General features: G+C 46.4%; 1 protein-coding gene across 5 annotated transcripts in view; it reads right to left on the reverse strand.

Annotated features, from left to right (window-relative positions):
* The window catches only part of NEMP2 (nuclear envelope integral membrane protein 2), a 33,702-nt gene extending 18,937 nt beyond the window's left edge, over positions 1–14,765 (reverse strand). For 4 of the 5 annotated variants that reach the window (XR_006273225.1, XR_006273224.1, XR_006273226.1 and 1 more), the window contains exons 1-4: positions 14,531–14,765; positions 6,218–6,333; positions 611–842; positions 400–472 (exon numbers count right to left, since the gene is read on the reverse strand). Coding sequence is in view for 2 of the 5 variants with exons in the window: in XM_043488249.1 (XP_043344184.1) it covers positions 400–472; positions 611–842; positions 6,218–6,333; positions 14,531–14,636 (527 nt within the window). In the remaining 3 variants the exon portion in view is untranslated. Of the gene's footprint in view, positions 1–399; positions 473–610; positions 843–6,217; positions 6,334–14,258; positions 14,282–14,530 lie in introns of those variants that run through there. The other variant, XM_043488251.1, reaches the window with a different exon arrangement.
* Between the last annotated feature and the right edge of the window lie 243 nt (positions 14,766–15,008).

The following is a 15,008-nucleotide window of genomic DNA, read 5'->3' on the forward strand; positions in this document are numbered from 1 at the left end:
GGGAAACAGATCAGTTAAAACAACGTATACTGATACATGATACAAAATAATGCATGTGAAAGCACCGTGTAACCGGAACATACCATGTTATACAAATAACTCTCGCTGGTTTTAAAAACCTTTTCAAAACTATCTTGAGACCTCTTGTTGGCAAAACCTAAAGCAAGAACTACAACTAGTATGGAAATATTTAGCACAAGGTCCAAAGGGTCCTACTCTTTTTTTTTTTTCCTTCCCGGCTATGCCCTGTGGCTTATGCCATCTCAGTTCCTTGACCAGGGACTGAACCCGGGCCCTTGGCAGTGAAAGCCCAGAGTCCCAACCACGGGATCACCAGGCAGTCCTCCTGTTCTACTCTTTTTGACTCACAAAATTAAGAAAGTAAAAATGAATACTTACTGACTCAAGGTCTTTGCATAAAAGAAGAGGAGGATGCCCACCACAAATACAAAGAACAGTTTGAAATCCACAACTGGAGCAAAAAAAAAAAACACAAGACACACAACAAAGATTTTGTGTCAATGCAGTTAGTGAAAGACAGTCAACTTACTGAAATGTCACTCCAGAAAAGCTGAACCCAGAAAATCAAGTGTAATAAAAACAGACTTACTGTTTTGTTTCACACTTATTGTATAGATAAATGTCTTCCTGGCTGGCTTCACAGAGAAACAGACAGTCTCTCCATATGGATGGATGATTATGGTTATATCATTAGACTCCTCTGGTGTCCAAAAGTTATGAATCATACATTTGATGATGGATAGAATGGTTTCTGGATACTGGCAATTATACTTTTCTGTGATATATACAACACTGAGCAGGCCTGAACTGGTGATTTTCACCTATGAAAAGAGAATCAACAAATTCACAGAGAAGTTAGAACTTCTTATCAGCTTCTTAAAATCATGAGCAAAGGAAGAGAGCGAGCCCAGAACTGGCTGAGTAAAGAACACTCAGAGAACTTGGTCACGTTCTGATCCCACGGATGGACCTGGCTTTCTGGGTTTAGTCAACACATACGGGAGCACAGACACTTCTGAGAGCGGATGTTTCTCCCCGAGTTGTGGTTTATTTAACACCCTCTTCCAGCAGGTTACTGTGACCAAAGGCCACATGCAAACAGATGAGAGGAAATAATGGGCAGCAAACCACTGGGTTATAAACCTCATGAGAAGAGGATTTATCTCTCCACCGTTTCCACTGTGATTGAGAAAAAACATTTCTATCTTCTGGATCAGCTGAGCACATGTGCTTCAGGCTTCTGTCACCATGTCCTCTGAAGAGGGACCCAACCCCAGGCCCTACTCAACTCTCGCAGCAAAGCGCCATCCATAATGCCAAGCAGAGGCCAACAGCCCAAGGACCATTAAACAACACTCTGCTGCTGCCTTTATCCCCCTTTCTTTTGTGTCCAAGGAGAGGTCGCGCCTGAAAAGGGGAGTGAGAGCACCAGCCCTGAATCTCAGGCATCAGGTGGTATCACCCACAATCTACCTCCACCCCAAACCTCTTGGGACTTCAGCTCCTGGCTCACCGTCGCTCTCCAAATACTACTTCCTGTTATATGTCTCTGGGATTAAATTTACACAATATACACATCCTGTCCTTCCAATATCCTGGCTTCAGCCCCTTCTTTTCCAGCTGAGTTCCATGATCAGTCACCATGAAACAATCCCTCACATGTATCCTTGTCTGTGCCCCTCCTGCTCTGTCATCCTCACTCGCAAAATTCAACCCTCCACCTGTCCCACTTTTGCATTTGCACCACTGCGCTGGAAAAACCAGCAGTGCTTCTTCCCACCCGTGTCTGGGAACCTGAAGTGGGGCCAGAGAGGGCTGCCTGCCCTCACACCACACATTCCCGTCCAGCCACTCTTCCCTTCTCTCAACCCCAACCTCACAGCGTCTCTGTCCTCAATACCCCAATAACTCCTCCCCTCCTCACTCCTGGCTGAGGATCCTTCCAACTTCACAGAGAACGGAAGAGATCCAGGAGAACCCGACGGGCTCCTATCCCCGTATCTCCCCACCTGTCAGCACTGCAGGCACATGCTCTGCTTCCGGCTTGTGCATTTCGGAGGAAATTCCCACCACAAGGAGACTGACATGCTCCATTCTAAAGATAAACTCCCAACCTGTGCCCTGGATCCGACCCACTCGGCTGCTCAAGGACCTCCCACCAGAACCGCCTCCCACTTTACTAGACCATTCCCGTCAGCTTACAGACACGCCAGTATTTTCCTCATTAAAAAAAAAAACACACACATGAAAACCTTCTATTGACTTCCCTTCACCCTCCAGCCATCACCCCTTTTCCCCGCTTCCCACTGCAATAAAATTCTTCTGCATTCTCCAGTTCCTCTCCCCTCTTTCTGTCTTTAGCCACTTCAATCAGCCTTTCGTTCCCAACAGGCTGCCCCTGACAAGGTCACCAGCGACCTCCATGTTGCTAAACCGAATGGTCAGCGCATTCCCTGTCGTCCTCTGACCCGTCCACAGAGTCCGGCACGGCTGGGCCCTCACCCCCTGTCCCTGCCGCGCTTCCTGGGGCTCCCGGGGTACCTCCCCACTCTGCTCGTCCTTCTCTCTCTCCTCTGCTGCATCCCCCCGATCTCCTAATAGCAAACTGGCCCAGTCTCGGTCATTGGTCCTTTCCTTTTCTCCATCTAAACTCACTGCTTAGACTCATGGCTTTAAGCATGATCTATAAATATGCCTCACTGCTTCTTTTGCAAAAAGAAACACAGGAAAGAGAAGAAAACTGATTCCCCACATGTATCGAGTAGGAAAGGGTTAGAGGGATGAGATGGAGGGACACTTCTCTGAGAACATCTTTGTGTAGGTTTGACTTCTGGGCCTTTAATATTGTACCCTTTTGACTTTAACATTGTACAAGCTAAAAAAAAAAATGACAATAAAATCCACTAGGATGAGGAAAAACTCTGAAATGGTAACACATAAGAACAAATGTATCCCAAATGAATAACATAACCAGATTTAAGGGAGATGGGTGGGAATGCATGAACCCAAGTAACTTCTGAGCACAGTATTTAGATTTGTAACCCCATTAGTATTTAGATGGTGCAAACTATGAGGATAAAACCTTGTAAACAAATGCTGAGTTCTTGTTACTAGTTCTTTTCACAACAGTATGGCTTAGCAACCCTGAAATTACTCTAGGAATAGGAAAATAAATCAATATATTGAGGATAATGGGAACCATGTTTCTCACAATCCGAGAAGAGAGCTACAGAGATGGAAAGGACAAAGACTAGAATGAATCCAGTGGTACTGGAGAGGTAAGAATGCATGGGGAAGGAAGGACGGAAGGATGAGTTATGTGTACAGGAGTACAGATGTGTATGTGTGTGTACACACACATTTGACAATGATACCCAGTAGTAATACCTAACACTTAGGCTCCTCAGAAAATGTATGACTCCAGAGCTGGGTCTAAGAAATCACAGGGTAAGCCTGGGAACATCTTATTTGCCAGAAGGTAAAGAACTGCTCAAATAATGATAAACACAAGGTAAAAGTCATAGGAGCTAGTTTGAAGGGGCTCTTACTGGCCAAATCCAGGACAAGATGAATATGAAAATAAACAACAGAAGTAATGAACTGTAGTCCAGTGAATGAACTGGCAATCCATGAGACTATATGGCTCTAAATAAATTGGAGAAGTAAATTCTTCCTTACAGAAGAATGCCAATGGCTGTCGAAGGAATAATGGAATTAGAAAAGCACCATTTGATAAACACTGATGATAACTGATTTAGGCAAGCATCATCAATGGATAATAAAACTAGAGGGTGAAAGTTTGACGAGCAACAGAATATATACCTAGTCTCAAATTATCCCCTCAAAATATTCATTCATCACAGAGGTGAAAATAGTCATTTTGTAGTAGTAAAACTGCAAACCGATAGACACCACCTTAAGCAAGTGACCAAAGTGGTGTTAAGTTATCAGGAACGGTACAAAGCAGTTCATGTGCCCACCAACGCAGATGATGTCCCAGCTCTGCCCCAGCTGAGAACACTTTCCTCAGATTTCCTGCTGGGTGACTCACATCACTGAAAGCGCACTCGAATGTCACCTTTCTGATGAGAACTCACTCCCCCAACCTCTCTTTTCAATACTGCAACTTGCTCCTGCTTCTGTCATTCTACTTATCTTACTCTACATTTTCTTTTTTCATAGCACTTACCAGTTTTATAATTTTCTCCTCTTTTACACACATGGCTAACCCTGCCCTACCACCCCAGCTACCCCCACATTCCTGAGAGTGTTAACATCACAGGAACAGAGATCCATTTTGTTCACTTATGGATCCTGAGAGCTTAGAATAATTCCTGGCACTTCAGTTTAGTTCAGTTGCATCCAACCCTTTGCGACCCCATGGACTGCAGCATGCCAGGCCTCCCTGGCCATTACCAACTCCCAGAGTTTACTCAAATTCATGTCCACTGAGTCAGTGATGCCATCCAACCATCTCAGCCTCTATCGTTCCCTCTCCTCCCGCCTTCAATCATTCCCAGCATCAGGGTCTTCTCAAATGAGTCAATTCTTTGCATCAGGAATTGGAGTTTCAGCTTCAGTATCAGTCCTTCCGATGAACATTCAGGACTGATTTCCTTTAGGATGGACTGGTTGGATCTCCTTGCAGTCCAAGGGACTCTCAAGAGTCTTCTCCAACACCACAGTTCAAAAGCACCAATTCTTCGGTGCTCAGCTTTCTTTATAGTCCAACTCTCACATCCATCCATGACCACTGGAAAAATCATAGCTTTGACTAGATGGAGATTTGTTGGCAAAGTAATGTCTCTGCTTTTTGATATGCTATCTAGGTTGGTCATAACTTTTCTTCCAAGGAGCAAGTGTCTTTTAATTTCATGGCTACAGTCACCATCTGCAGTGAGTTTGGAGCCCAAAAAAATATCAGCCACTGTTTCCCCACCTATTTGCCATGAACTGATGGGACCAGATGCCATGATCTTAGTTTTCTGAATGTTGAATTTTAAGCCAACTTTTTCACTCTCCTCTTTCACTTTCATCAAGAGGCTCTTTAGCTCTTCTTCACTTTCTGCCATAAGGGTGATTTCATCTGCATATCTGAGTTATTGATATTTCTCCTGGCAATCTTGATTCCAGCTTGTGCTTCTTCCAGCCCAGTGTTTCTCATGATGTACTCTGCATATAAGTTAAATAAGCAGGGTGACAATATACAGTCTTGACATACTCCTTTTCCTATTTGGAACCAGTCTGTTTTTCCATGTCCAGTTCTAAATGTTGCTTCTTGATCTGCATACAGATTTCTCAAGAGGCAGGTTAGGTGGTCTGGTATTCCCGTCTTTCACGATTTTTCCACAGTTTGTTGTGATCCACACAGTCAAAGGCTTTGGCGTAGTCAATAAAGCAGAAGTAGATGTTTTTCTGGAACTCTCTTGGCTTTTTTATGATCCAACAGATGTTGGCAATTTGATCTCTGGTTCTCTGCCTTTTCTAAATCCAGCTTGAACATCCGGAAGTTCACGGTTCACATACTATTGAAACCTGGGTTGGAGAACTTTGAGCATTACTTTGCTAGCATGTGAGATGAGTGCAATTGTGCAGTAGTCTGAGCATTCTTTGGCATTGCCTTTCTTTGGGATTAGAATGAAAACTGACCTTTTCCAGTCCTGTGGCCACTGTTGAGTTTTCCAAATTTGCTGACATATTGAGTGTAGCACTTTCACAGCATCATCTTTTAGGATTTGAAATAGCTCAACTGGAATTCCATCACCTCCACTAGCTTTGTTTGTAGTGATGCTTCCTAAGGCCCACTTGACTTGGCATTCCAGGATGACTATCTTGACCATATGTGAGATCAGAGGTAAGTTCAGAATTTCTATAATATATATATATAGAAAGGTTTGAGATAGCAATTATTTTGGAAAGTATGTGAGAGGATGTTGTCCTGAGCCATGTCTAAACAGCAAGCACACTGCATCATACAGTATATTTACTTGGAGCAGATGGAGAAGGGCTGATGAAGAGTACGGAGAGTTTATGTTTCTACCACATCCCTCTGCTTGAACTACCGTGTGATTCTCCAGGCCGCTTTCCTATTGGTAATAGCTCTATGTCACACAAAAACTCTATGTCTATTTCTACTCTTGAAATAGTACCTTTAAACTCTCTGTTCCTAAGACATAATTTGAAAGTAGGCTCTTACCTGCACAGTTGACCATATATACTTCCATTTCACTTGGGAATTTTGATTGTAGCAGTAACAGTCTGACAGAGAAGCTTTAATTAAATCCATCTCCTTCAAAGCTTTACACCTAGAAACTGAGAGATGGAAAAGAGAATATATTTCCTAAATATATAATTGCCCCAAATCTTCTTTTTTATTCACAGGGTTAATGATGGCTGCTTTTATAGTTCATGAGCATTAAATTCTTCTATGCAGTAATTATAGTCCTTCAGTCTTTCCAGCCTAGCGGGAGACAAAAATATTACAGTCCATTATCAGCAGTCACATGACAGATGGAAGGACTGTAATAGCAAAGAGAACAGGCACGTCTTCAGTCTTGAAAGAGAGGACAAGGACTCAAGAGGCTTCCCAGAGAGCAGGAAATGTGAGTGGACCACTGATCACAGTTGGACGCAGTGACCTAGAAGTCAGGGGGTGGGGATGACAAGTGTGCACAGATCCACAGAGATGAAGGAAATGATGGAAGTGGTCTAGCCATTCACGAGGATGGAATGCAGGGAATCCATGAGGACATTTTAACACCAGCAGATAGAGAGCTAAGCAGCAGTTATCACTACAGTGAGCCACAGGGACTTCTGGCTGAAAGCGGAGCACTGAGGGATTTTAGGTAAACAAAGCTTCAGCAGGAAACTGCTGACGCGCCAGAGGGTTTAACTGAGAAGAGTTCAGTGAAGATGTGGACAGGGTTACGGCATCAGCAACAAGGAACACGAAGTTCCCAGGCACCAACAACGGCAGAAAGCCTTCAACATTCCTAGGCCTGAGATGGCAAAGGCTGTCACTGGAGGTGTGAGAACTGCGAGGACAGCAATCCAAGGGAACGCAGACACTGCCCGGACTGCTGCCCACCACCTCCCGCCCATCACTCTCTCAGCGGCCAGACCCCGTGGGAGCCAGAGGGCAAAGAAGCCCAGAGGCCAGCTTCCTGGCACTGAGCAGGGGAGACAAGGGCAGAGAACGCATCTGTGGGAACAGAGAACACAGTCAGGTCTTGGAAAGAGCATTCTGGAAGCCATGTGAAACGTCAGAGGGGAAGAACATGGCAAGCAGAACTGTGGAGGCTCCCGAAGCAATCTGAATAAGAAATGAACTAAGTCGGAGGGAGAAAGAGCAGATCAAAGAACACCTAGGAAGTGGAATCAGATAGACTTAAGAGATTCAGAGGTAACCTGATGGTTCTGGTGAGCGGGGGGATGGTGAGGCCCCTTATCCACATAAGGAATACCAGAGAAGAAGCAAGTTTGTCCAGTGTAAAGGGCATGAGTTCAGTTCTAGATGTGCTGAGTCTTGGTTGATGGGACTAGGTAAAGATGACAGGTCTGGAGAACAGGAGAAGTCTGGCTCAAAACAGATGCAGTACATCCATATATGTGTGTGTTCTAGGCAATATATAATATATAGTATGTAATATATAATACAGCAAAACACAGTAAAACAGAGAGAAGTCGAGTGCTGTGTTACAGATGGTAAATGACTGTAGTAAATTGCACAACCAAATTAAAAAGTAATGGGGTTCATTCTACTCTGCAGCTGCTGCTATTGAATTTAAATAAAGGGAGATGAAAATCAAAAGCCAGTCCTGGACCCAGGACAGGGTACCACCACTGCATCTGTCAAATATGGAACATCAACAGGGCACATAGAGAAACCACAGGCCAACCCCTGACTCCTCTAAGGAGAGTGTGATCAGCTGTTTCTCCAGGAAAATCTGAAATGAAGCCAGAACCACCTGCTACACCAAAGCTGGGGAAGGACTGGGTAACCAGTAATGACCAGGAAGGAACAGCGTGGAATCAGTCAGTTAGAGTGGAGATCTTTATGCTGGGAGTCTCCAATAAAAGAGGGGATCCCTGCCTGTCACTGCGGAGGGAGCACACTCGGAGGCGGGGGAGAGGCAGGTGAAGAGTGATCTGGAGTCCCCAGCAGCCCAGACCATCATGAGAATGTGAACCCCGGCCTGCTCTTTCCTCAGAGTTCCTCCTCAAACCACACGTGTGCCCACTGTAAGGCCTTTGCGGTGGTCCTCCCAGGGTCCTTGCTCTCTCTCAGAGAGTTCCACTGCTTCACAGGTTGAGTCAGTTCACACGAGTATGGGAACTGCTAGTGGGCTTGTTTGTGGGCAGGGGAAATGCTGGAGTCTGGGCTTCACAAGCAAACACTACCTTCCACTGAGGTTTTTTTTCCATTTTGGTCCTAAGACTGTCTCCTAAATCATTTGATACCTGTAACTCTTCAGCTAAGAGCAAGATGATGCAGTCTGGGTACAGTGCAATAGCTTGACTTTAGGAGTAAATGCTCCTGTCGTCCAGACGGTGGCTTCATGCACTTGGATGAATGTAAAGGACTGCTAGCTGGTCGGCTCCAGAACCACCTCAATTCACACCCCCCCCACCCCCCCGCCCCACAATCTATCCTCTTACCAGCACATGGACCTTTTAGAAACATCAATCACAGCGCATCGTTTACCTGCTCAACCACCCCCTCCCCAAACGACTTCTCAAAGCAAAACCTGCTCTCCTTTCCTGGGACCCAGGCACCTCTGGCCTTCCCTCCGGCCATACTGGTCACCCTGTCCTCAGGACAATGAGCTGCCCCTGCCTCAAGCTTTCCTGCATGCAGTTTCCTCTGCTTGCCACTGCTTTCCCCAGACCTTGGCAGAGTTTCTCCTTCCAGTAGGTAACGTTTGTGTGCTCAGACGTCCCCTTCTCAGCAAGGCCTTCTCTGACCCTGCTGTCTGAAACGGCACACTCCAATCCCTCCCTTCTTACTCTGCTTTCTTCTCTTCGTATTACATACATATTTTTTAGTTGACACTCTCCCTTCATGAAGTTCAGGACACGGCATGTTCATTACTGGATCCCAACATTGAAGTATTCGTCTTTTACACGAGTGCTGTAATTCCAGAGGACTGGTGGGTTATTTGGGCATGCAGAGTTGACCTAGTGAAGGCAAGGCTGTCTCGCTCTATCTCACTGTGCTACTGTTTGCTGAACTCATGGGAGGCAAGGGACCAGCAGGGAAGCTGGAAGAAAACTCGAGGAGCCATAGGACCTGCAGACACGCCGTATTCTCTCCTCTGGCTGACCCAGCAGACACAGACGACATAACGCAGTGGACACAGACATAACACAGCCACAACGTAGCCACGAGGTCTTTTTCAGGTGGAGCTTATATATGCTTACAGAACAAAAGTAGCCCATAGCTAACTGGGTACCTTGTGATAAGCAGTGCTATAAGGGATCTCAGCTGTCACATCATCATCATTTACAAAACGCGGGGCAAGAGAGCCTAACTACGCCATCTCGGCTAGTTTGCTCTTTCCCTATAGTGGCCAGTCTTCATAAGAGCCTGGCCAGTACTGACCATAATAGAAGGTGCTCTCCAGGCTCCCCTTGAAGCAACCTGATGCTGGACATCTGCCCAGCCTGCACCATGGTCATCCCACCCACAGAACCCGCAGGCTCCACTGCCTCTTCCCTACCCCAGCATCCATGTGCCTTGAACTAAAGGATGAGAGCTCCAACCCTTAATATCTCTCGAGCTGGGAACCATCTTATTTCTCCTCACCAGGCAGAGGAGGGCAGCGGGAAGCAAGCGGTGGGAATCCGCTTGCTGTCATTGGACTTGACATGGTACATCAGCGCATTCTGTGTAAGGGACCTCCCAGCGGGAGGACGAGCGCTTGCTCTGATGTCACCTGGTCTTCAACTGGATTAAGGAAAGCACAGATAGAGGCAGGCTGCCCTGCTTTCTGACACCTGCAGACCCACTACTAAGAGCATGCTGCAAACAGTGTCTCCCCTGGAATTCTCCAGAGCGACGTCTGGCTTTGGCCGTGAGACTGACGCTGACTTCACACAGCAGAGGAGACATCACAGACGAGGTGCTGGCGTTTCGTGATGTGCTCTGGCTGCTCTGTTACCACCTGTCTCCTGAGGCGACTGCATCTCAGTCAACCCACGCAAGAATTCCTAACTGTCTAAGGAACTAGAAACTCAAACCACGAGAAACCGCAACCCTCGCTCCAAGGGAATTCACTCCAAGGAGCCTTAAGTCATGGACTAGTTGGACCAGCGTAAGACAGCAACTTTGACAATTAAGGTTCTTAACATAGCTGGCCTACTGCCTTCCTAGAGGGAACCAGGTCTTCTCATTTTAGATCATTTATAAAGGTCATGTCCTAGGCCTCACCTCCTTTCAGTTATCTTCTAGAGACATTTCATTAGGCAGTTTCTACTTCCTCTACCTCTGCCTCAGGGTGGGAAACAAAAACTGTTGTAGCCAGCTTGACTATTAGCTGAACTCTGTCACCTGTTCAAGCCCTGACACTGAAGGCTATGAGGCTGCGGGCACGTCTGCAGGTGTCATTGATTCATGCAGCCTCGGTCTCTGCCCATTCATTCAGGTAACATTGGAACTTCCTGGTGGTAGACTGGGCAAATGGAAATATATCACAATAACAGCAACATGCCCTTACAAGGCAATCCAGAAAACATAAGGGAACTTCTAGGGATTCATACAAATGTCATAACAATCATTCACTGGGTCAGAAGAGAGTAACACCTGCCCAGAAAGAGCTGCTGCTTCCCCCGGAGCTGAAACACATCTCCTTCCCAGCGGGTGTCCCCCACCCCTGTAACCTGGGTACTCACTTCCTCAAGCCTGATTCAGGTCAGGAGAATGGTCTGCAAGTGTGGGCCGGCCCAGCCCTGCCTCAGTTCCCAAGCACTTGGGAGCATCTGCAAGACCGACCCCGAGTGCCATCCTGACTGTGACGACCCAGCAAGGCCAGCACCGAGCATGGCCCTCCTGAAACACCTGCAGCCCCCAGCAGGCTCTCCTGAACCTTCCGACAGCCCCGACTTCCAGAGAACAGTGGGTTTCGGGCCAGTCGTGCCCAAACCGCTGTGACGGAGCTCAGTCCTTTACATTATCAAAGGGTTAGAGTCAGGGTTCCCTTTACCACTGAGATCCCTTAGTTCACTTAAAATACCACTCAATTTGAAAATATTTACTCTAACGTTAGGACCACATCAAATATAAAAGAGACCGCTTCACATCACTTGCTTCAACCAATAAATTTAAAATTACTCTTTTGTACTACATCTGTCATTTATTAGTTTTCCTAAAGGTATAAGGATATAATTAAAGAGCTTAGTTGTAAACTAAACTTACCTTTTCTTTTAAGGTAAAAATATTCAGTCAAAACTTCAAAAAAGGGCAGGTAGTACTTAAACCTACTTATGGAATATGCTAAAAATAAAAAGCACAAACACTGTTCAGGTCTTTGCAGACTTTAAACAATCTCCAACGTAAAAATATTTCAGCAATGTTCCTTCTGAAAATTTAACCTTACATGCCCTTATGGGAAAAAAATATCTTCAGATGAAATTATAATAGAATAATAAAATCACTTATTAAATCAGGCTGCCACTTTCCCCATCTGGCCTATATGACTGCTTTTCTTTTGGGGTAAGGAAAGGGAGGGAGAAGAGTTAAAAAGCAATAAACTTGAACTCCTGAGAGTTCACAGGGTGGAAGGATTTTTGGGGGTATTGTTTTGTAAGCTCAAATTCAAACTAAATAGCAGGTAGTATCAAAGTTACAAAGGAACTTCTCTATTAACCATACTTGTTTTTCTAACCTGGCTTGAATATGAATCTTGATTTTCATTTCTCCAAGAAGGTGCACAGAGAATGAAACTGAAACTATCACATGCGAATGCACATTCTGTTCTGATTTTAACTGCAAGTATTGATTTTCTTCCCCAGGGATGAATTTGAAAGCTGTGGTTTCAAATGGCCTATCACTATGGTTCAATCCTGGAAATTCATTGCAGTGGTCTGAACTTCATCTAAGGACCTTGCCTGCTGGTTCCAAACTCCTGGTGACTTTTGGTTTGAAGGTCCTCTTCCTCTCAGGCAGACAACTATCTGCCCCTCCTGTATCAATTGCCTCTGACTTTCCTCTAAATGGGGAGCCAGAATCTGTTCTGGCCTCACTCTGGATGTTCTCCATTCCATGGAAGGGTGTGTGTTTTGAAGACAGATTTCTAGAATAGGAAGTATCATCTAATCCAAGCATCTCACATTATAGCTGGGCCCTATTTTTTATAACAAAGTACCAGCGGTTTGATTTCAAGTTTCTCATAAAACTGTTTGAGCAGCAATGGTTCTCAGACCCAGACGGTCTAGTCCGGGGGTTCCAACACCAGAGCTGTCCAGGACGCTTCAGTTTGAGCTGTGAAGTCCATCTGAAACAGCAAGTGTTACCGTAACGATATAGAAGTTGCCATTTTTCTTAGCTATGGGCTAGAATTTTATCAGCTCAATGGGCATCCTGTACATCTTAGATCAAAAGCATTTACAGATGATCTGATTAGCAAAATAAAGTTGACAGTGTCAACACTAAAAGTGGTAACAGTAAAAACCTAAAAAATAATGGGTTCATTGAGGCAAATGAAAGTAAAGAAAAGGTAGCGCACGCAGTGTATGAGAGTCTGCCTGTCAATGAGGAGATGTGGGTTCAATCCCTGGTCCAGGAAGATTCCACATGCCTCAGAGTAACTAAGCCTGTGAGCCACAACTACTGAGCCTGCATTCTAGGGCCCACGGGCCACAACTAAAGAAGCCTACCTATCCTAGAGCCCGTGCTCCACAACAAGAAAAGCCTTCACAATGAGAAGTCTGCACACCTCAACGAAGAGCAGCATCTGCTCATCACACCTAGAGAAAAGCCTGAGCAGTGACAAAGATCCAGCAAAGCCAAAAAAAAAAAAAATTAATGGAAAAAAAAAGATTTCCTTATAAAGAGAAAAAGGTAAGGAAAATATTGGAGAACATTCAGCAATAGAAGATTTTTGTTTTACTGATGAGAAAACTATAGCCCTTAAAGATTATCTGCCTGGACCAAGGTAATTCTACAAGTGAGTGGCTGAATGTAATGACCCAAGAAGAAATCAAAGTTCTGGATGCTGGTCCAGGCTACTTACAATGTTCTGGCTGCTGCCATGCTCCGAAACTCTTTCTTAGACAGATCTGTGCTTTATTTTTTTTATCAGTATATACTGGTTACCTCTCTTACTACCAAGCCCTCTTCTGTAAAATGGGTATATAAATGGTTCCTACCCTATAGGGCCACTATGGGTATTAAATAAGATAATGCAATCAAAGCACTTTTAACACTGCCCAGTACAAAGTAAACACTTGACAAACTTCTATTCAATGAAAGCGGATCTAGAATAGACCCCCAAGTACTTCACTGTGAGATTACCAGGAGTTGGCAACTCCAGCTGAAAATCTGGTAATTGCCTTCATTCATACACAATCCGGATTTTACCAGAGGGGGGCAGCTTTCCCCACCTATAAGCCCAAACCTGGCTGCCTCCCTTGCAACCGAAGGTGGGCAAAGAGGAAGAGAAATTAGTGGACAGTGAGTCCTGGAGATCTTTTAAAGGATTTAATGGGGGAAATTAATGAAATAGAAATGTTAAGCTCATAGCAGAACTGAAGTTAGAACTCTTGCCCTGCCCAGAGTCAGGATCTTGAGAGCACTCCATAGATAGCCCACACCACCACCAGCAGCAGCTACCATTTCCTGTTTTCTCTGTACCAGGCATCGTGCACACGTTACATATCCCAACAATCCTGTGAAATATTATTATCCGTGTTTTTTTACACGTGACCAGTAGTGGCTTGACTGACTCAAGGTCAAAGAACTAGTCAGGGCAGCAGAATTTCAGTGTAGTTCTAAAGCTAAGCTTTTACCATCCCTAATCTTGAGTCCAAAGTTGCAGCTAGACGGAGAAAGATTTTTCGACCCAAATTGATATATACAAATGTCCTGTGTTGAAAGCCTTGAGACAAGGATCATCTGTAACAATGACCTGTCCTCAGGTCCTTGGACAAATCAAAACTTCTCTGGGCTTTGCTCGCTTCTGTAAACCGTGGGCAATTAGCCTCCAACTAATAAAAATAAATGGAAAAAAAAAAAAAAAAACCGTGGGAACTGAGCCAGAATGACCTTTGCAGCTGCCTCTAAGCCTGAAATCCAGTCCCCGGCAGAGCCCAGGGAAGCCCAAGCAGGCGGTCAGGGAGGCCGCGCTCGCGGAGGGAGCCTTAACCCAGGAGGGAGACGCCGCCGCCGGGGAGCCTGGCTCGCCGCCGGAAGCCGGGCCGGGGTGCTGGGCGGGCGGGGACGGACGGGGAAGGGCGACAGGAGGCCGGAGAGCGAGGCGGCGTGCGCGCGCCCGCAGCCCGTGCCCGCGGTTACCTGAGACGGCTGCCGCCTCCTCTTCCCAGCGCTCGGCGCCCGCGGGCTGCGCGGCCAGAGGCGGCAGCCAGAGCAGCAGCCAGCACGTCTCGGGGCGCAGCCTCATGCCGCTCGAGGGTCAGCCGCGCGCGGCCCTGGGAGGAGGGGGACGGGGCTCCTCGGGCGAGAGTAGCGGAAATGGCGCGGGGCGCAGGAGGAGGGCTGGGGGCGGCGCGGCCTGCCGGCGGGAAGGGCGGAGGGCCCGCCTCCCCCGGCGGAGGAAGAGTGCGGCCGCCGCCAGCCCCCGCCCCGCCGGGCTCCGCCCCGTCTCACCCTGGAGGGTGCGGGCCCGAAGGGACCGTCTGTGGATTGTGCAGAAACCTCCCCTGACCCCGACTGCGGGGTTTTAGGGCTCCGTTTTCAGAGTACCCTTGCGTGACGTCCCAGGAAGGCTAAGGCCCTTGAGTTAAGTTCAGTCGCTCCGTCGTGTCCGACTCTG

Source organism: Cervus canadensis, chromosome 15 (assembly GCF_019320065.1).
Source record: "Cervus canadensis isolate Bull #8, Minnesota chromosome 15, ASM1932006v1, whole genome shotgun sequence".
In the NCBI taxonomy this organism is placed as follows: domain Eukaryota; kingdom Metazoa; phylum Chordata; class Mammalia; order Artiodactyla; family Cervidae; genus Cervus; species Cervus canadensis.